Source organism: Anser brachyrhynchus (assembly GCF_964034855.1).
Source record: "Anser brachyrhynchus genome assembly, chromosome: 5".
NCBI classification, from domain to species: Eukaryota; Metazoa; Chordata; class Aves; order Anseriformes; family Anatidae; genus Anser; species Anser brachyrhynchus.
The window spans coordinates 59,396,651-59,417,765 of NC_137699.1; the positions used below are offsets into that span (position 1 = coordinate 59,396,651).

General features: G+C 42.6%; 1 protein-coding gene across 5 annotated transcripts in view; it reads left to right on the forward strand.

The window, feature by feature from the left end:
* The window catches only part of KCNH5 (potassium voltage-gated channel subfamily H member 5), a 165,454-nt gene that overhangs the window by 120,759 nt on the left and 23,580 nt on the right, over positions 1-21,115 (forward strand). For 4 of the 5 annotated variants that reach the window (XR_013952402.1, XR_013952403.1, XM_080596361.1 and 1 more), the window contains exon 10: positions 5,441-5,637. Coding sequence is in view for 3 of the 5 variants with exons in the window: in XM_080596361.1 (XP_080452487.1) it covers positions 5,441-5,637 (197 nt within the window). In the remaining 2 variants the exon portion in view is untranslated. Of the gene's footprint in view, positions 1-5,440; positions 5,638-11,106; positions 20,279-21,115 lie in introns of those variants that run through there. The other variant, XM_080596362.1, reaches the window with a different exon arrangement.

The window sequence follows — 21,115 nt, forward strand, 5'->3', positions numbered from 1 at the left end:
TGTGCAGTATGCCTAAACACGTTCCTTGGAATGAGTCCTGTCTTACACGTTGGGGTTAATACGCATAGCACCATGTAAAGTTTAGTCCTACTGATGTGTGTTCAAAGGTGTTATCATCTCTTACTGACAGAATTAAAGGGAATGTTCATTTTTTCACGTTATTTTGTAAGTTTAAAATATTTTTGTCTCTATCTGCACCGTGGTTAACTATAATAAGAAGCATCAATCTTAATTTAGTGCCAGCTGGTGTGTTATAGATGTGATCTGCAGCCTCCAATGTCAGAAAGATTCCTTCCACTGAATTGAAATGGTTTTGAATTAGACCTGCATGCTTCACTGCCAAACCCAGGAGCTCAAAAGTGTTGGCAGTGCAAGAAAAGAAAAAATATTTTAAAATAATGTGATATATTTCTTTTAAATCACACTAACAGTTTGAGGCAATCTGATTTGCCTTACGAATATTGAAGATGGTGGGAATGGTCATGCTTTCACATTTATTCCCTCAGTCGGGAAGGATGGATACTTATTTTTGTATCAAATCAAAACTGAGGTTTCCAATCATGAGGAGCTGGGGCTTCTAGAAAAATATGAAGTATTAGGTGACTTGTGTTTGAAGTGTGAGAGATGGGGACCGCTAAGTCTTCATTAACAGGAGAATGTCTCTACAGATCTTTCTCTTTTCTTGCAGCAGTCCTGTGTGCTGGAAGAAAGGTAAATTTATTTCCAGTATTTAGGTGCAGATGGGGAAGGTTGCACTGTATTTAATAATGCAAAGTGCTTTTGCAAGCATGGACTTGAATCTTTGGCACAGTCTCTTGTTATTGTTTCTTAGCTGGCTATTTTGACAGTCTTTCAGACACTAAAAATGCTGTTTTCTCTGCTCATTCTACCCCTTCACAGGTTAATGTACAGTCAAGCTGGATGTCTGACTAGTGTTAAGTGGTTTTCAAGGGAGTTCTGGCTCCTTGGGATGCCCTAGGGAAGGCTGAAGTTTTGGCTAAAACCTCCAGAGGCAAGGAGCCCTCTCTTGGTCTGGTAGGTTGTGCTTACAGGCAGCAGTGATGTCCCGGAGGGCAGGAGGCAGCTGGTGAGCTTGCTTTACTCCAGACCCCCTCTTTGGGTATAGGCAGCTGGATCAGCTAAATCCACAAATCCAGCCAGCCCAGTACCCTGTCTCCAAAACTGGGCAATAGCAGACGTGCAGGAGAAAGTAGGAAGATGAAGCAACCAACATTATCCAACCCTCCATTAACTTGTGCTTCAAGATCTCCCTCACCCAAAGGGAAATTCTTGTGTTTAGTAGCCACAGGTGGGTTTTATTCCACAAATCCATGCTGTTATTTTGTAAACCTCTGCAACCCTGATGTCCTGTGGCAAGGAGCTGCAGAGCTGGCCTATTTGCCAAACCATTACAGAGCTGTGGGCTGCTGTGAGTAAGGGAGCAGGTTCTCTCCTTGCTCGTTAGAGATCTACATCAGCCTGAGATACGTCTGTCTGGCAGCCAGAGCTTTCACTGCAGATGTATACACACAGACAAATGTATGTGTATGAATACTTGTACCAGTAGCAATGTAATTATGGCTACAGGGACTTGATATTCGGTTCCTGACCTCCACGTCTGTGCATCCTTCATGGCTATTTGTACCTGGGCAAATTAGGTGAACATTTTCTGTGTGTAATACAGTTCTACCGATTCTGCAACAAAATTGTTTTGTATTGCCTCTGTGTTCCATAAGCAACAGAAGATTTAAGCGAATCCTGATGGAAAGCCTACATTATTCATTGTGTCTGGCTTTTGCTAGTGTGACTGATGGGTCTTGGGAGATGTTTTAAAATGGGGGGTAGGGTAGCTGGCCTATTTGCTAAGACTGCACAGAATATATTTTCCAAATTTGCTCTCATCCATAAGAGCTATCACCTTAAGAAAAAGCCTGGGCCCCTTTTATATGTTTTTCTTCCCAGTGCTGTTTTCCACCAGGAATTCATTCCCTCATTGCCTGCCCAAACCTTCTCCAAAAGCCCTCTCAGGTTATCATGTGTACTAGGATATTTTTTAGCTGTTTCTTTCCCTATCTGGAGAAAGATATATTTTCTTTTTCTTTTCGTAGATAACGAGTTCGGAGGGGTTCTGTTTTACAAGGGTGTTTCCTCTGTGAATCCAAGGACTTTTTCATTCCCATTTCGAGCCCCTGGGGAGTTTCATAAGGCCCATAAGATTTTTTTCTGCCTGAAAGGTCCAACCATGAGCTGCTGTTTCACAAACTGGCAACTCAGTCCATGGTGCGAGGCTGTGGAGAGCATCAGCCCCCCCCCTTCTGTGTGGGAGAGTTACCCAGAATATAAAATTTCAGTAATATATAGGAATATAATTATCCATTACATAGTTACATGCTGTATAATTCTCTCCAAATATATATATATATATATATATATACATGCATGGATCCATATGTATGTTTTCATGTACAGGCATGTATGCATAATACACCTGGAAATTTTTGTCTGTCTTTAGGGTGATACCAGTAGAGCTATTTCAGCAAAAATTATGCTCATGACCAACACCCTGCACACATCTTCCTGGTTTCTGTGGTTCTTTTGGTCCCCGGATCCTTCCATCCATGCTCCTGCCACCTTTAAGCCAGCAACATCCACATCCTGACTCTCCTCTTGCCAACTCTCCTCTTGCCTTTTTTCTGTGTAATTCTTCACAGCAAGTGCAAAGTGTACACAAGAGGCCCCCAGTTTAGCTTTACAGCACTCCCTGTTTTAGCTATGCTTCAGGCACTGCAAGAGCAACGGCACAGGGGGACTTCCTCAGTTCAGGAGGAGTATTGGGACTGCTCAGGACTTGGGGCAGTGCAAATGTGGGAGGTAACGTGCTGGGGCCTTGAAAAATCTCAAGAGAGAGACTTTGAGAAGGCCGTGGGCTGTGTCAGCCCCAGGTGCCTCTGCATCACCAGCCCAGCCCTGGGCTGTCCCTGGAGATGTGCGCGCATCATGCCGGTGTGCACTGCAGATGTGCCTCCAAGTAGCTGGGGTTTAAGACCTACCAGCTACATTTTTTATTGTAATTCTAAGATTTTTTTTATTTCCAATTAGTTGCACTGTGTTAAATAAAACTTGAATGAATAATTACTGCTCTCCACACAGTGAGCTACAGCTCATCTGGACAAAGTATAGTACATTAATCTCTGTATTTATGAGGAAACGCACATTGTTTTGGAGAATCTGGTTGGTTTTGTTTTCATTCAGGACATTCCTTAGTACATTTATAGCAGGCAAATGAGACTTGGAAGTGTGTGGGGAAACATCAAATTCAAAAAGCCTCGAGTGCTTCCAAGATTTTATACTCACTGAAGAGAATAAACTGCAACATAAAGGGAGCTTATGGGCCTCTTATAGTCACCTCCTGCGAATCAATGAGCGTTGGCAGCAGACAAAATACCAACTTTACCTTTTAAGTCATCTCTTCAAGTAACCATTTCACCATTCAAGACCACTGAGTGATGACCCATGAAAGAGGGAAGAGGTACAGTTTATCTTGACTCAGACTCTTTCAGAGGAACCCAGTATCATTCCTGCCTCACTGAACTGCAGAAGATGAAGAGATCTCAGTTTTATGAATGGTGATTTTATCTGTATGTAATTTGGGTATATTCTGTAGCACGACATCCTACGGAGTTTCTGAGTCAGCATCCACTGCTTCCAGCTTCTTGGCTTAAATTAGTTATATATTACTTTAAATTTAGAAAGAAAACAAGTATTTTGCTCTCATTTCAGTGGAAAAATCATAGTAGTCCCTGTTATTGAATTCTGTCTTTTTAACTGTAGTCGTCTGCAGCTGCTGAAAGCAGGACTCAGTTCCGTCCTGTGTCCACCTCAGAGAGCAAATCCATTACGCAATTTTTGTGCACTTCAGAAATGGTCTATTTTCTATAAATTATGTAACTGTGCTGAGTATGCCTGTAAACCAGGTTTCGAACAGTTGGTTAAAAAAAGGACAATTAACAGCAAAGGGGTTCAAAACAGTACATTAGATAAATTATATGTTAGCAAGAAATGCTCTGCGATAAGGAGAGCGTTTTAAGGCAACTTGTTTTATAAATTTTATCAGCAATATTATATATTGCAGTTCATTTTAATTACATCCAAATATGTGGAATTATTCAAAAGCAATTCAATGAAAATGCTATAACCTTTCTGAGGGATGATTCTGCCGTACAGACTTCTGTTACAAAATGAAAACAAGGAAATGAAGATAAAGACTCGCAGATCACATGTTACTCTACACGAGAAATGTTGGTCCTGTTTAACTGAATATGATACCAGGGGCAAAAATAGGGAAATAGTCTCTGACTCTGAAGAGTAATAAGATGGATAAATTGTAACTCCAGTCTGTGTTCCCAAAATAGAGCAGAGTGAAATGTTGCTAGTCTTTAAAGGAAGAAGTACAAAAACATATTATCTTTTCTATCCCCAAACTATAAAATCACTAACCTTCACCAAGGGGCTGCTTGAGGTACCCGAAATCAATAAAGATAATACCACTGACCGATTGATTTTCATTTCTTCTTAATAACTACTGAAATAAAGGGCTTGAATATCATTGGGAACTGAAGCAAATGTCTTTCCATGTACCATGCTTCAGAATTTGAGGTGCCAGCCACCAACCACACATCGTGGCCCTCAGCCAAGGCCTCACCTCCCCTCTGGTTGTAGCTATTTAAATACGCAGGTGTCTAAGGGGTCAAACCCTTTCGTAGTCAGCAAATATTTAAATACAGACATAAGCATAACCCTCTACTTAAGTTGATGTGTTTGGATTTAGAAACAGGCTTTTGGATCTGCTCAAGATTTAGAGCCAGGTATTCAGAGGTTAAAAGTCTGGAAATTTTGGGTGCATTTTCTGAAGGAACGTTGCCTTTCATGCTGAAGTAGAAGTGTTTAAACTGTCTTTAAAATGTGATCCTCGGTCCCTGGAAGCTGGCTCTTACACAGCGCTGCAAAGCCATGGTGATAAAAAAAAAAAAAAAAACAACACTAAATGGCATCAGCTTTCAGTGAGAGTGGAGCTCCTATATAATTTAGGAAAGATCCTCAGAAATATGTAGTAACCTGACCATTAGTTAAGTACTTCTAAGTTCAGGAACTTTTGGAAAATCCATTACCAGCATCTTCAGCTACACCAAGACCTTTACAATCTGGCTTTTATGCTTTGTGACACTTCTCAGGGCAGTCTATAAATAAGTTAAAAACCTGAGGCTATTGCTAAGGATGCTCAAGTACCTCAGATATTTTTAAAACTTGTATTGGTTTTCACAGCTGGGAGCTGATGTTAGCTTAATCAAAAGCATAAGAGGGTTCAGGAAGAAATCATGCATGTGCTGAAGAACACCATGTAAGTGTTACCTTTTAACAAATTTGTGCTGCTGTTTTTCAGGTAAAGGCGATGTGTTTGGTGATATCTTCTGGAAGGAAACCAGCCTGGCCCATGCGTGTGCCAATGTGCGGGCTCTGACATACTGCGATTTACATATTATTAAACGAGAAGCCTTGCTTAAAGTGTTGGACTTTTACACTGCTTTCGCAAACTCATTCTCAAGGAATCTCACACTCACCTGCAATTTGAGGAAACGGGTAAGGCAGCTGCTCTTGTTTTCCCATTTCTTCCACCAAGAGATTGCACACTCCTGCAGACTGTTTGCAGTGCTGAACAACCCCCAATTTACTCTTGATGTTTTCAGGTCATTGCAGATTAACTGGCCTTTCAATAAATGTTGTAGCTCTTTGTTAATGATTGCTCAATAAAAGTTAGCCATAGATTTGCAGCCCTGAGAAGCAGTCCAGGCAGGGTGACATGAATTACTCTTTCTTTTCATTTTCTCTGCCGGTTTTTTTTCTTTTTTTTCTTCTTTCTGTTACATAATGTATGAAGTTATATGTTACACTATGAGAGAATCTAGATTCCTCAGAGGTGAGGTTCAGTCTCTCACCTGCCAAGATATAGGTCAGAAGAGAACAGCCTAATGGATCTGCATGGTACAGACCAACTAAGAGAAATTTATTGATGTTAAATAAATAAAATGTACTCAGCAAAAGTATTATTTTAATACCTGCTTCTCTCACTTGCGTAGTTGAAAATTTTAATATGGCAAGGTTAATAAAGCTTGGTAGCAATTTTACATTCACAGCTCACTTTTTAAATCCTCCTGCTCATTTTATAATCAATCAGCAATGCTCACTATCCATTAGTCCTTTCAAAGAGCACTCCATCTAAAAATTAATTAGCTATAAGGACGTATCTTGAAAACAGGTTAAGGGATTCTTTAATTCGCATTGCGGCTGCAAAATTTAATCTTTATGATGTTTTTTTTAAGATTGATGAGTGTTATATAAATTTAATTTGCATAGAGAAATCTCATAACAATGATTTATAGATTATTGAGCATTAACTGAGATCCTCTAGCTGCTGAAACATTTTTCTACAGCTGTACCTAAGGGCATCTCACCTAATAATATATTGAGGCTACCTTGGTATTTTACAAGATAATTTCAGCCTCTGAAGCAACAGGAATTAAACAGAACTAGAATTGTACTTTTCTGAGTATAGTTTCTCCCTGGTCACTGGAGCATCTTACAAATGCTTCTTTCAAAGGAGATTCATTTTTTGGTGCATTCCTTGTGTTCATTAATATACCAAGTATGGCACTAAATACCCTTGGCAAAAAGTAGATGCAATGGGATTACAGTCCCACTCTGCCTGTGCAGGAGTCTGAAAGAGCTGAATTATAATCAGGTTTGGTTCCAGCTTGTCAGCTTACCTCTGACTTGAAGCTTGTTAACTCTGCTTCAGACCTGAGGAAGGGCTTTGGGGCTTGAAAGCTCGTTTGGGGTTTCTAGCTTTTTGCTTCTCTGTTGATAAGATGTTGTCCAAGCTGTGACATCAACATCCTTCCCTTGCCATCTCACCTACCTGTGACAAGCCACCAGCTCCAGTCCCAAGATGACAATTCTGCTCAGGCCTTCCTGACTGTGATTTCATGGGACAAGACAATGCCACATACGCTGCCAGAATGTATTCTTTCTTTCTTAAAACTATGAACCTGTCACTTCAGCTAGCTTCCTGGGAATCCCCTGCCCACATTAGCATGACAAGGTTGTGCACAGCAAAAAACACAGAGCTTTTCCTGACAGGGCAATGTGCTGGAGTCCAAGTCTACAGTCCTGGGATGCATATGGGGAATAATCACCTGGCTGTTTTTCCATGGATTTTCTTCTCTACCATGCTCCTTGTTTTGGACAATTTGGTTTCCTGCGGGGCCCTGGCAGAGAGAGTCACATAAGTGGAAAAACACTCAGGGAGTTCAGATCCCCAGTGCACAGCTCAGTGTTGGGTACATGGATTGTGTGCCGTGCTGGCAGTGATTCAAGGTAATCACATCACCTTTATAGCCCATGTGGAGCGGTTCTTCTAGAGGGCAATCATCTGGTTCCTCTTCAGTGATGATCCCTATTGTGGCATCATCCTCCTTATGTTGGGTTTTGAGGGAGTCCTCGATTGCTAACTTTTAAATACCTAGGATACATAAGATGAACTCCATCTATGATATCTCCTGTAGTGTTAGTCAAGACCTATTACAGGAAAAGTCATACTCCCAGTATTGCAGTACGTTGTGCTGAGCCAGAGCCTGCTTTGCAGAAATTTTGGGTACTATTCATAGATACAAAATAGATCATACTACTTTCAACACCGGGGATGCAACCCAAGTCCTGTTACATAAAATTATTCAGGAGATTGTTTCAAACCTTATATCTGCGGAAAGTATATGTGATTACTAGTTGGGCTCAGAAGTGTTTGACTGTGAGTTCATCTTTTAGTAAAAGCCATGCCATCCAGGACAGTTTCATCAGGCAAACAGAAAGCAGTGAGAGCGGGCTGACAGAGCTGCACTGTACTGCAGCAATTTGTGCTGAAGTCACGTAATCTAAATGGAAAGAAAATGTTTTGTCTCCTTTAATTGATTTCAATAGAAATATACTTAACGCTTTTTCTACGTAGTCATCACTTGTAAGGTTTGACATTTAATTATAACAAAAATACGCTCCTTGCAGTTCTGTGCTCAAGAAAATGGCTGTTTGTTCTCACTGTCAAAAATATATAGACAGAGAGAATTGCTCTTTCATCAGGTCTGCTCTTCCAAATATGCATGCGTGCGTGTGGGTGCATACACACACGTGTATTTGTGTTGCATTGTCCCTCAACAACCGCTTAGGTGTAGTCTATAGACTGTGAAACAATTTAAACGTTCAAAAGGCTAATAAATTAATAATAGTACTGAGCAGGAAAGGTTAGTTCCACATGACAGGGAAGAGAAAGTCACACTGAAGTGGGAAAATAATGTTTTCTCACTCCTGAATAACATTTAGAGGCTTGGCATGTTGAATGACCTACTTAAGGCATCTTCTCAGCATGCTATTATCAACTCTGGATTTTTTTCTTTTTCCGTGCATTAGGTAGCTCAGCCATCACACTGCATTTATGAGCCCATAAAGTGAGTGTGCTTGCTAGCTTTTCAGCCTGCAGTCCTCTCTCCTGCTCAGGGTGACGAAGTGACTTTTAATTTGTAATTGCAAAGTATTGCAGCGTATCTTGTTTCGTGCTCTGAAATCTTTATGGCACATCTAACATCACTAATGTACACTCCAAGGCAGAACCAGGACTTTGAACTTTTTTTTTCCCAAATAGGGAAAATAATTAATCTGGAAAGTTATTCTATAAAATCACAATGAGATTACATAGCTGCCTCTGAAGACTGGAAGTTATAAAGCAGAGTTTGGGATGAGTCTTCAAAGAGTTAATTACTGCCTTCTGATGTTGGAAGAGAATATTAATAACGCCTAATTCATTAAGTGCCTTTCACGATTTCACACAGCTGGAGTGAGGGCCTCTACAAGCTTGGCCTAAGGAAGGGGAGCCAAGACAGATTTCCAAGAGACCCAAACCCATACAAATACATGTACGTTATACTGATGGTCAAAATCAGGAAGGAAAGCCTGCATTGAGCTACCAGCTGTGTTTCCACAGAAAACAGGTCTTCGGCTGAGATATTTTTAAAGGTTTTTTTTTTTTTTCCTTTTCTCATCGTTTCTTCCATTTACACCAACTAATGCACCATCTCCAGCTAACTGCTAGACCACCGCAGTCTGTGGAAGTGCAGGAAAAAATCAAACTGAAATTTCGCCCTTCTGAAATCCAAGCTGAAATTCTGTGCTTAAGTAAAGTAAGCATTTTCCCCTCATATGGTCACATACTACTGTGAGCAAAATGAGCTGTGTTAAATGAACCTGGAGCAGCCGAGGAAGAGGACAATTGGCCATAGAGGGTCTCTGGCGCATTTGCTCCTGGAAGGTGTGCTAGGAATGAGCCAAGGAAATGCAAAGAGAAACAAGTGCCTTTAAGGCAGTGAAATACCCTCTGGAGAGGTTCAGTTCTCTTCCCAGTGATATTCTTAAAGCCAGGAACAACACTGTGACTGACTGATGTTATCTAATTCCTCCAGCACAGTGTGAAGCTCTGACGCGAAAAAGCAGGTGAGGCCATCACACTCTCTTAATACAAATGTCCTGTTTGTCTTTCCATTTCAGGTCAGAATAATTTCTTTTTAAATTGGCTTTCTGTTTTTGCTTGAGGTTTTAATGAATCATATGTTGTTTCTTGAATGAATCACACATCATTTCTGTGTCACGTAATTTTTGAAAAAGCTTTATTTCAATTTGAATTCTGCGTTCGTGCCTCCTAAAAGTGAAGGTTGTACCAAGGCTCATTCGGGATCCCCTTACTTTGTCACCTTTAAGACTCCTTGGATGTCATGCTACATCAGCAAGTGTCCTGATGCAGAAGCAATATCAAAGGCAGATGTTGCTCTGTGCATTGGCCCCTGCTCCTGAAGGTTGCATTTGTGCTGGTGAACTTGCAGATTTTCGCCAGTTTTGAGCTCTGAAAGCCATTTCCAATTAAGGCAGCTTCACTCAGAGCTGTTTGCACTTTGCCAGCTGGTGTTCCTGCTCAGTTCTGACTTGCTCACATAGGATGGGATCAGAGCATGGTCCTTGGGTAACACTGGCAAACAGAACTAAGGGGTAACTGTGCAGCAGAGCATGCTGAGCACCTCCTGTGCCCCATGTCCATCTGCACTGGTAGGTCCATCATCCATTGCCACCCCTTTTTGCACTGTCAATGGGATCTTCCCCCATGTGGGGACAGCAGACAGCAGTGGTGACAAAACCTATCTGGGCAAAGCAAGTTTTTCTGTCATTATTGCTGAAGAGAAGCAGGGAGAAGAATGTGCTGCTTGGGGAGCAGCCATGACTAGTAATGGAGATCAGATCAGCTGGGGGGGCTCCAGTGGGGCCCTGGGCCCCTGTCCTGTGCTGGGGAACGTGTCCACCCGCAGGCCTCATCCATCTCTCAGTCCTGGTACTTTTCTTCTGTGTGTAGAGCTTATTCCTTTGCTGGTTCAAGCCAGTGGCAAGGGTCCCTGTGAGCTCAGGATCAAGCCTCTGGAAGGACAGATCCAACAGATCAATTTCTATTACGGCTTATATAGCTAGCAGGCTTTTGGCATGACTGTTAACTCAGAGTTTTGTTTGCGGCTCAGTGGCTTGCTCAAGCTTATTGGAAATTAATTTGATCCACTTCTTGATGGCAAAGCATATGGCATGTTTCTTTTCTGTGCCCTTCCGGGGGACTCAAAGCATCTGCAGGCCCTCTTTGGTCTTTTGTTATTTGTATTTTTTCTTCTTTTTATGTGAGAGTGTTGTTCCAGAAAATGAAGTCCTATAGCTATAGTTTAGCTGTAGCTACAGTTTAGCACGATCACAGACCAAGTAAGTTACACCCTCCAAAATCAATATGGTTTCATTTTGTTGGCATCTTAGCAGACCTTGCAGCCTCCATTATGCTCTAAGAAGCTTTCACGTAAGACAATTTTCTTTTTTTTTATTGTTTGACCTTATTGTATTCAGTTATCTCCAGATATGCTATTATTCCACGGCTGTATTTCCTGAAGGACTGTCACTGACGTAGATTTGGCAACACCTCTGCAGGTGTCCAGGTGTGTATTGGATGTGCACGGGACCCAGCGTGGCCTCAGCAGTGCACCCACGCTGCCCCTCCTCCTCCAGAAAAACCCACATGCTCCCATGGGTGGAGGGATGCCAGACGTCAGCTTCAGAGTTTTTCTGCTGCTCCTTGCTCCTGTCTCCTGCTCCCCCGAGTCATTCCTTGGCCTCCTCTTCAGGGGCACAGGGATGTGAATTTGAGGCGGTCACAGCAGGGAAGTAAGTCCTTGGAGAGCCGTGCGTGACTTTGCTAGGTAGAAGAGCAGCGTAAAAATTCGGAGAGAAAGCTGCAGCAGCATTAACTTTACCCCTCCGTGCCTCTCTGTCATCCGGCATGGGATGGCTGTCCCTGAGCAGAGAGATTGCTGTATAAAAGCTGTCAGGGGGTTTGCTCTCTCACTTTTCATGGTAACTGTGAACGTGACTTTCCTGCGTGCCTCACTCCCTTCCCTTTCCCGTTTGCCACTTCATCATCTCCCTTACAAGGCTTGCTTCTGGGCGCAGCCTGGGTCATGCAGACGGGGGGGAATTGGGGGTGTGGGAGCAACTGCACCGCTGAGCCCTTCCCTGCAGGCACAGAGGGAGCACAGGGGTTTTCTCTGCATCCTCCTGTGGCTGCGACCGTGTTCATAGATGGTGGGGGAGTGGATGATAAACCTGAAGTCTCTCCTCTCCCTACCACCTCAAGGGCTCGGGCTTCTTAGCGAGCACTTAAATACTTACCTGAAAATAGGGCACTGTGCATCACCTGGGGTCTCTGGGATGTCTGGGGTAGTGCAGATTTATGGCACAGTCTGGATTTTCAGACTGAAGGCAAAAGCAGAGATTAACCAACATTTTAATAGTGTTTCAGAGCCACGTTAATCCCACAAGGTACCAGTAGACCCCTATTCTATTTTGAATATAATCTCTAAGTTAAGTACCTTTCTCTGAGGTCCTGGTTGTGCTTCTGTAAAGAACAAGAGGCAAAGCACCACCAACTCTGTTAGAAGTGGGATTGAGCCCAATCCTAATAATCCTTTGGCATTACAGAGGTAGAATTATTTTTTCATGGGCATGCAGCTACTTTCTCTGTCTAAATCTAAATCAAAATAGCTTAGATCTCATTTGTCAGACCATTATTTAACTGTTTTTTTTTTGTTGTTGTTGTTGGGAAATGCAAGGCAATTTAGTATACTTTTCATTCAAGGATCTTTGAACAGTACAGTACGGCTGCAGAAGAAAATTGTATGTGCTGATGTGTTGCTTTCTGCGCACAGAGACTCAGCAGCTGTTACACAAGGCACTCTGCTGATTTACCCCAGCTAAATGTGCTGGCATCTCTTCTTCGTGCAGCCAGGGAAATGCAGATGGAGTGATTTATTTGTGTGCAGACAGATCGTTCATCAGGAAATGTCAGGGATGAGCAGCATCCATAGGAAAACAAAAGTGTAAACTGGCTATGTTAGAGGGAAGATCTAGACTGAGAGTGATTTGCTAATGTGCTCTTTGTGGATTAATACCATTTTCTTGTTTAGAAAGCTGCCATAATTAAGAGACTCTCCTTAGTTCACTCAGAAAGCTTTCTGCAGGCTGTCTGTTAATATTGATTCAGGGTAGTGTTGCTTGCACAGGACTTGAATGATGATAAAAATAAATCAAAGGTTTACTATTTTTAATCCTGTAAATATTAAAAAATAAATATTTTGTGTTCACATCCCTTCATCGATTAAATTTGATGCTTCTAATCTCTTCCAACCGCTAAAGAAAGGGAGGGAATGTGCATGGTGCAACAAGAAGCAACACTGCCGTGTCATTTTCAGTTGCCAGTTAGGAAAGTTTTTATCATCAGCCCCTCTGAGCTTTGATGTGATGAACGTAGGCATGGGAGCTCAGCCCGCAGCAGACCTGAGCTGATCACCGTCCCTAAGTGCCCGAGTTTCCCTCGTGGGCTCTTACTTTGCCAGGCTTAGCTCTGCAGCAGGCTCTCTTGGGCAGGCGTCCTAATGAAGCTGCTCTCCCCGTGGCTTTGTATGGCTCCCCTGGTGCCTAATAAGCCATGAGCCCAGCCACGGGCTGACTGGGAGTATTGTATTTGTGGTACTGCTGAGAGTAGCCAGTTTATTCCATGATGTCCTCAGTGTGTCCTGGGAGCTGTTGCTGCTGCAGGTAGCCACTGCAGGTAACCTCTAGCAAGTGGGACTTGGACAGAAAGTGGCGAGAGACTTTGTTGTGTTATCTCACACACCCTCCAAACAGCTCACCCAGACCAATGGATTTCTTGCGTGAGTTGCTGAGCTTAATTACCACATAGATCTACATCTTCTCCAACACAACAACTGCAGAAAGAGGGTGAAGTGTTACAAAACTGAGATGTTGAACCCCAAGTTCTCTGGTGGCTTCCATCATTGCTTGCTGGAGCTGACTGCCAGATGTTTCAGTAACTCAGCATGACTTTCAAATATGAAAATGAGTTTCTGCACCTAAATTCTCACTCCCTCAAATCTTTCTTCGACAAGACTGGGGATGCCAGCTGCAAAGTACCCAAAGCCATAGCTGGGTAGAGAGAACCTCTGCCAGTTCATTGGGATCATATGAATGGATGCCCATAGGCTTCACAGGGAGCAGGCAGAGTTTTAGCACTCACCCAAGAGGGAGTTTTCTCTCCTAGCCCAAAATGGGATCAGTTTCATCCAGTCTAGAAATAACAGTAATAATGTCACAGCTGTTTTGCACCGGAGATAGCACTAATTTTATTTTTGCCTCCCCTTGTCCAAACAGGTTTTTGTCTTGGCTTGCACAAAAAGGCTCCCCATGAAGCCCCTGAAATGCTGTGAAATGCTAAATAAAACTCCCTGCATAAGGTCTTTCTTTTCTGTGCAATTATAAATCCATCCATCTATTGTTTTTCAGCAAACACTTCACAAATGTGATGATACCCAAACATGCTGGTTCAGCATGTGATAATCATTGCAGGACTGCAGTTCCTAGATTTACCTTGCTTTGAATGCTATTTTGGGGCTACCTTCGATGGCAAGGAAACTTTGCCTGTAGGTAAGAGTTAAATAGTACACAGAGGGCAAGAGGAACTTGGTGGAGAATTATGAATCCCACTTGTTTTAGTTAAAAATAACCCCCCAGCCTGTCACTTTCAACTTAATGATAGTTGATTGACTTTGCCTTTTCTAATTGTCAGCCAGTCGCTGTGATTAGCAAGCTGCCTTGGTTTAAGGTCTTGTGAAAAGGAAGTCTGGAAGAGCGATTTTTTGAGGAGCTGATTTACATATATGCCAGAGGTGGGAATGGTTGTCAGTAGGGACGGGTATTCTGGGAAGAACCTGAAATAAGCTGAGTCCCCTGTTATTGCACTTCCGAGCAATTTGCTGAAAGGCAAAAGAAAGTTTAGTGAATTTAGGAAAGAATACTTATTACTACTAATCCATGTTTTTTCCTCCTATTTTCACTTTTCAGTTTCCACAGCCCCTGGTCTTAATTTGTTTCCCTTCTTAAAGGCAACAAAACGGAATACAATTTTCGGATGTAAGACGCTGTTAGAGCATAGCATACTCAGTGATTAAAGTCTTTGTTTCTTTTAACTCCATTAATTAAACTGTCAGTGATCTTTTGGACTTTGGGCCTCCCCTTGGACTTTCAGCTGATGGTTAGATTGTTTTATTGGTATTCTGCAGAAGACGTTTCAGCTGGTGGAAAGATTTTGTACAGAGCTTTCTACCTAAATATTTCTATTGGTCTACTGTATATCTGGGGCAGGCAGCTTACCTCTCCACCCTCTCTGAATACACAGCTCTCTTGGAAACAGTCTGTTCGCCTCTGCTTTGTTTTTTTATGGAGGATGCTCCTGTTCCCACAGGAGTAGGCTTTGGCTTTGTCTGACAGCCCAGAAGACTTTCTAAGTGGGATATTTCTTTTGGTCAGATGAAGTGTAGCATTTTTATCAAGATAAGCTTTGCTTTTCCATTTGTACCGATCACCTGTCCCTTGGTGCATGGGCATCCAGGTTTCCTTATCCTTGTTCCTTATCAGAGCATCCTGGCTTCTCAGCTCTTCATTTCTAGGTCTAGCCCACCATTTTCATCGATTCTGCCTTCCTTGACTCCTGCCATTGTAATGAATGTCAATCTCCACCATGTGTCTAAGGCAAATCCATTTTTAAACGGAACAGTTGTTGGTAGTTCAGAGCAGCTCAATTATGAATGATCTCCATCCTTCTCCCAGGCTGTATTAGCCCTCCTGCCAAAGAAGGCTGCAGTAGAAAGGTAAATGGAGGAACTGAATCATGCATGCTTTTCATGTGTTATTAATTGTCCCTGTTTCCATTTATAAAAAGACTTAGCCAATAACTTCAAGATGTTCTACAAAAGTATATGAATAATAATTTACAAGCACAACCCAGCCACGCATTAATATACCAAACAGATGCCTGACTGATCAACATGAACCATAAAGCTGTAACTTAAAGCATTTGTCACAGAGTTTGAACCAAGGCACTGCTTGCCCTGTGGTCCATCAGTAACGCGTCCCTGTGAAGAGCTTCCTCTCAGACCGGTTGTGCTCAAATTCAGCCCAACATGTCAGATAGCTGCTAATAGGTAAGGACTCTGTTGAGACAGAGATTGACCTTGCAAAATCCCCAAAGGCTTCGTTTAACCTTGTTAACCTGCTTGTGGGCAGATGCTTGTGTCCCATGGATCAGCCCTGCCCCATGGGTGGAATATCTGGCACAGCTGCACATCTTTAGGCATTCTCCAGCACCTAAGGGCAGGTGTCAGACCCCACTGAGAAGGTTCAGCCTCCTAGTAGTGTCTGAGCAAGATCTTCCTGGAAGAAGATGACTGAAGAACTGGTGTCTAGTGTGGGAGATTAGGGGATAGCTGCATTTTCAGGTGCCAGAGAAATAGCAACTCAGAGGAAAACAGAGGATGCTTTAGCCAAGGTCCCAGAGGTCACAAGGAGCACCGGGAAATGAATGCAGCATCTGAGATGAAAAGGTAACAGAGCCAGAGATCTGTACTACTTCTGTCTGGTGTCGCTCCGCATCATTGCAGCAGCATCTATCATGTAGCAGCTGGTGTTTTGTTAATTGTGTGTGCACAGGGAGTGGTAGAAAGGATACAGTGTGTAAACAGGGTGCAGCATAGTCACTAATGGGGAACTACAGAGTCATCAATGTTATTGATTGAAAAGACCTGTTATTTGTCCAAGTACAGTTGTATTTTTTTTTTTTACTAGTCCCAGTCAGGGATAGGGGACAAATCAACTGGACTGACTCCAATTTTACAGGAGGAGGTCATTTCTGATCACTTTTAAAGCCAGATTTGCCAAAGTATACAATACTGAGGATTATAAACTAATTTGTTTGGGTCTGGAGCAATGAGATAAGCTAAGGCTGCAAAAACAGCAGGCTCAGCCCCTAAGGAGCATCCTGTGTTAGTACCTAAATGCATGGATAGGAGTGTAAAACAGTGTTGATGAGCTTTGCAGAGATCCACATCTAGAAAAGAGGCAGTGACTGTGATGTTGGTATTAGGGAAGATCACCAAGAATCACACGAAGAAATTTGAAGGAACTTTTCCCTGAGAAATAAGCTAAATGCTGGGACACAATAGAATGATACCCACAAGTAGGATATAGCCAGATCACTAAAATCCTCCCCAGCAGAGCCTTAGCTTACTGACATGAAAGCCCAGGGATTGATTTAATGCAGTCAGCATGTAAATGGGAAGGAAATGGCTCTTCACCACACCATCTGTTTATCCCATCCCCATACCCCCACTAGTTAACTCTTTTGTGCTGTCTCTTCCTTTTGCTCATAATGTTCAGAAATAAATACAATGCTCGTAAGAGTCACTGCTTGTTGTGTTCCTCAGTCACATCTTCTGAGGTTAGAAATGGTCCCTTTGGGGATCGTCGGAGCAGTTGGTCCTCCCTGCGTGTTTGCCATGTAGGCAACCCACTGGGTTTGCCTGCAAGAAGCTCTGATATGACTGTCATCAGCAACTTCATTCAGATTCAGCTACCAAGAAACATTACCAAATCATCAAAATGGAGTATTTGCTCTTTAAAAAGTTTTTGTTTGCTTATGCCGTAAATTGTAGGCCCCTGGTCTGCTGATGATTACAGATGTCTCTGAAAAACAGTTCCCTTTAATCTCTTGAGCTAAAACACTTTCAGTGGCCGCTCAACACCAACCACTTTTGGCTGAAGGGAGGTTTTATCCTTGGTGTAGGCTGTGCATCCTCCTCGTAGAATATTTCTTCTTGGCTGGATACTCTTCAATGTTTGTGTGCTTATGTCTTGGGTCTTTTTTTCTCCCCCAAGAGATTCCTCCCCACTGAAGCACTGGCTGAGAGCATATTAAAGGCAATTACAGCATGTTTCAACAACCAGCACTCCTTACTCACATGCTGCCAACTGAGAGCTCTCAGCTGGGAAAATTTTAGCTCTTGCTGAGTGAGATGTTTCACTTGAAGAATCCCAGGGATACTTGTTAAGGTTATTTCAGAGAGCATTTTGTAGTTAAACGAGGTAGATATTAAAAGTTTAAATAACCTTTTGGTCTTTTTTTTTTTTCTGTTAAATTGAGATTTCCCAGTGGCTTAAATAAGTTATTTTGTGTCTGTTATGCAGTGGGCTGACCCTGTCTTCCAGTTAGTGAATGATCTGCCAGAGGTGTTCATCTTTGCTGAGTCTTGATTTCAGCTTAAAAGAATTGCCAGGTCCCACTGGCAGAGCGTTTTGTTTCATTCTGGCATCTCTGCATGGAGAAGCAGAAGCATGGGCTGGTGAATTGCCCAACTCATTCTTCCTTGCAGTGTCCCTGTGGCTTCATTTGCAGGGTGTCCCATGGGAGAGGTCAGCATGGGGATATGTCCAGCAGTCATTTGAGCTTGGGCTTCATCCAAAAGATCTGTGGAAAGGGAGTAAGCACTGGTACCACTTACCTTCCACTACCCAACAGCTAGACTTGGTTGACTGGCAGATTCAGTCATCTCTGGTAGAGCAATAGGCTGTATTTATGGGTCAAGAAGGAAAAAAAGTAATGTCTGGCTGTCTGAAAGCAGAACTACTGTGAGATTTGGACCTGAAAGCAGATTAGAGCAGATCTGCACTGAAGCTAATTTATCCTGCCCTTCCTCAGGACAGATACTACTATGCTCCACCAGGGATCTTTGTACCCTTCTCTGTCAGGTGGCATAGTTACACTCCCTTCAACCCTACAAGTGTTTAAAAGATCAGGTCCTTGACTGTGTTCTAAAAGCAGAACAGAAACAAGCAAACGATTGCCCAGCCACCAGCCTAAATCTGCTCCACTCAAGAGTATTACCATGTCTGTGAATTAGCTTGAATTTGGAACCAGTGGCTTTCCCCATAAAACTATTGGATCCACTATTGGATCTGGCTCAGGTGAGGAATGTCTGACAGTGACAAAGCAGCACATTTGATGTCTCTGTTTTGTAATATGGGTAGATGCAATAAGGTCTGATGCCTTGGCTTTTTGAGGTACATAGGCTTCCCATTGTCCTTTTCATTCGGGTCTGTTGTTCGTATGTTCTGCCCTTTAAAATTATTTCTTCATTTCTGACTCATCGTTTCCAAACAAAACTGATGGTGTTCTACAATGCTTGCCATTGGAAATACATCGTTTTAATTGTAGCTCCCACTGTAAAAGCTTTTCAGTAAATTAACAAAACCTTGAGAATGATGAAGTGAATGGATAGGGTAGCTAGTAGTACATTCCCTATAAAACCAAAGTTTCTGAAAGCCAGTTAGAATGTCTTCACTGTCAGAAACAAGGATGATAGGGAGGGACAGTATATTTTTTTAGACCAAGTGATATAGCTGAAAAAATCCACAAGCTTTCAGTCACAAAACCCTTTTTCAGGTCTGAAGACTTCAGATTAAATTTCAAGTACTTTCTAGTCTGTTAAAGTAATATTTAGGGGAAAAAATAATGATTCCAATTAATTTAAATTTCCACTTACAGTGGAAGGAAGCAAATGCTGTTCTTTTGCTGATGCGTTACTGTGTGAAAGGAGACACTCTCTTACACATTTATTGAGACTGGTCTTCAGACAAAAACCAGTAAAAGGCAAAAACACAGAGAAAAATATACGAATTCTGCAAATTCTATGGGCTTATATTCTCTGTGGCTTTGTGCTAGGAATATGCAGGAATACTGGGTCTGTCACAAGTAAGGCTGGCCAGAAGCCAAACATGAAGATTTTGACATTTTTCATTGTAATAGAAGCAAGACCTTCAGAAAACGTTCAGTAAAGAAACAGAGATAGTGCTGCCTGCCCCCCTTTCCTGCTTCCAACACAAAGCTGAACAGCAGTAAAGTTGTCCTGGACTGGATTTAACTGCAATTAAAGTTAACCCCTTCCAACTCTCAGCTATTTGAAATCTAGGTCTGTAATTCCCAAATTGGACAGCAGTGAAAAGAAAGTCTATTGTTATATTAAGTATTTTATTTAGTTTCAATATTGACCATATGGACCCTTATATTTGTTTATTTAATCTTTTTGAAGCATGGATTTTCCTACTGTGGGGTATCTGGGCTGCAAACTTTTGCTCCATCCCCCTCACGTCCACCAAGGAGCTCAATGACCCTGGGCAAGTGATATGACCTCCCTGTGCCCTGGTTTTGGCGTCTGGCAAAAGACAGAGCAACATGAATCCTCTCCCATATAGGGAAAGAAGAGGGGTGGATTAGTACTGCATATTATTATTGATGATTGATTTTCTGTTCCAAGCTAAATCAGGCTGAAGAGCAGCTTGAAAAGTCTTTTGGCACTTTTCCCCATCCCAGAGAGCACCATTTCTGCAGTCCACCCCGAGCTCAAACCACCCTGCTGTTGTCCGGAGGCTTTGAACTATCTTTCCCTGTTTATGCTCAGAAGCATATCACTCTTAGGAGATACTGTGCTGGGCAAAGGGAAAGCTGCTTTCTTCGAGGAGTTTCTTTCTGTAATCATCTGTACTAAAATGTACAGACCATAACCCATTTGCAGCACAGCAAAGCCTGAATCAATTGACAGTGCTGCATGCTGACATTTCACTAGGTCGTTGCCGATAGCAGGTATTGATCCAGTGGCCAGTGTAAGTTTGTGAGGACCAGGTCTGCCTGATCGCGTTGGAAGCTGTCCTCTTGAAGAGGCACTGCCTGCTGGTGAGCACAGCGCCCCACAGCCAGGCTGGGGGGCAATGGGAAGCTCCCTTCAGCTCCTGAGCCCTGGGGCTCCTGCTGGTGATGTGCTGTCAGGATTGGTGGCAGCAACGTGGTCATGGTGCTCCACTTGGTGATATGTGTCACCAGTTATTTACATCAACGTGGAGTCCAAAAAGTTGTGGGAGGGTTTTGGTGTAGGGTGGTCTTTGTTGTGGTTCTCCTCCAGATCCAGTGGAAGAGCTAGGCACTAAGGCTGCTGTATTTTATACAGAAAATGAACTAGGTGCTGATTCAACAAAATATTTCAGCTCTTTGGAATTTAGTCTTTGTATCGAGTTCAGTCTAGGATTTGAGGTCCTAGAAAGGAATTAGGAGGCTAAAGCAGGGTTTCGTTGCCCCCGAGTTGTGATGAGAACCCCATAGAAGGGACTGTGACTTTTTGGATCACAGTCACAGGTAAGTCTCTTCAGAGGCAGCACAGACCCATATTCTTGTCTGCAACAGACTGACCCTAAACTATGCCTGCAGTAGGTCCTAGTTGAAGCATACCTTAATGCATAAATAAAGCGGTCTTGCTGGTTCATTGTTTAAAATAACTTTCTGTATGTGGAAGAGGCATTTTGCTGTCTTTGGAGGAATAGATCTGAGTCTGGCTGTTCTGCAACATGCTAAGACATCTGCTGTTTGGTTACAGCGATGAAAACAGAAAACAGTGAGGGCAAAGCAGGAAAAAAAGTGATTAGTTTCAATTCCAGGGCCTTGTTTAAAACCCGTAGCAAAGCTGCCCACATCCAAAGGTGCTCAGTGCCCTTCTTCAGCCTCCTT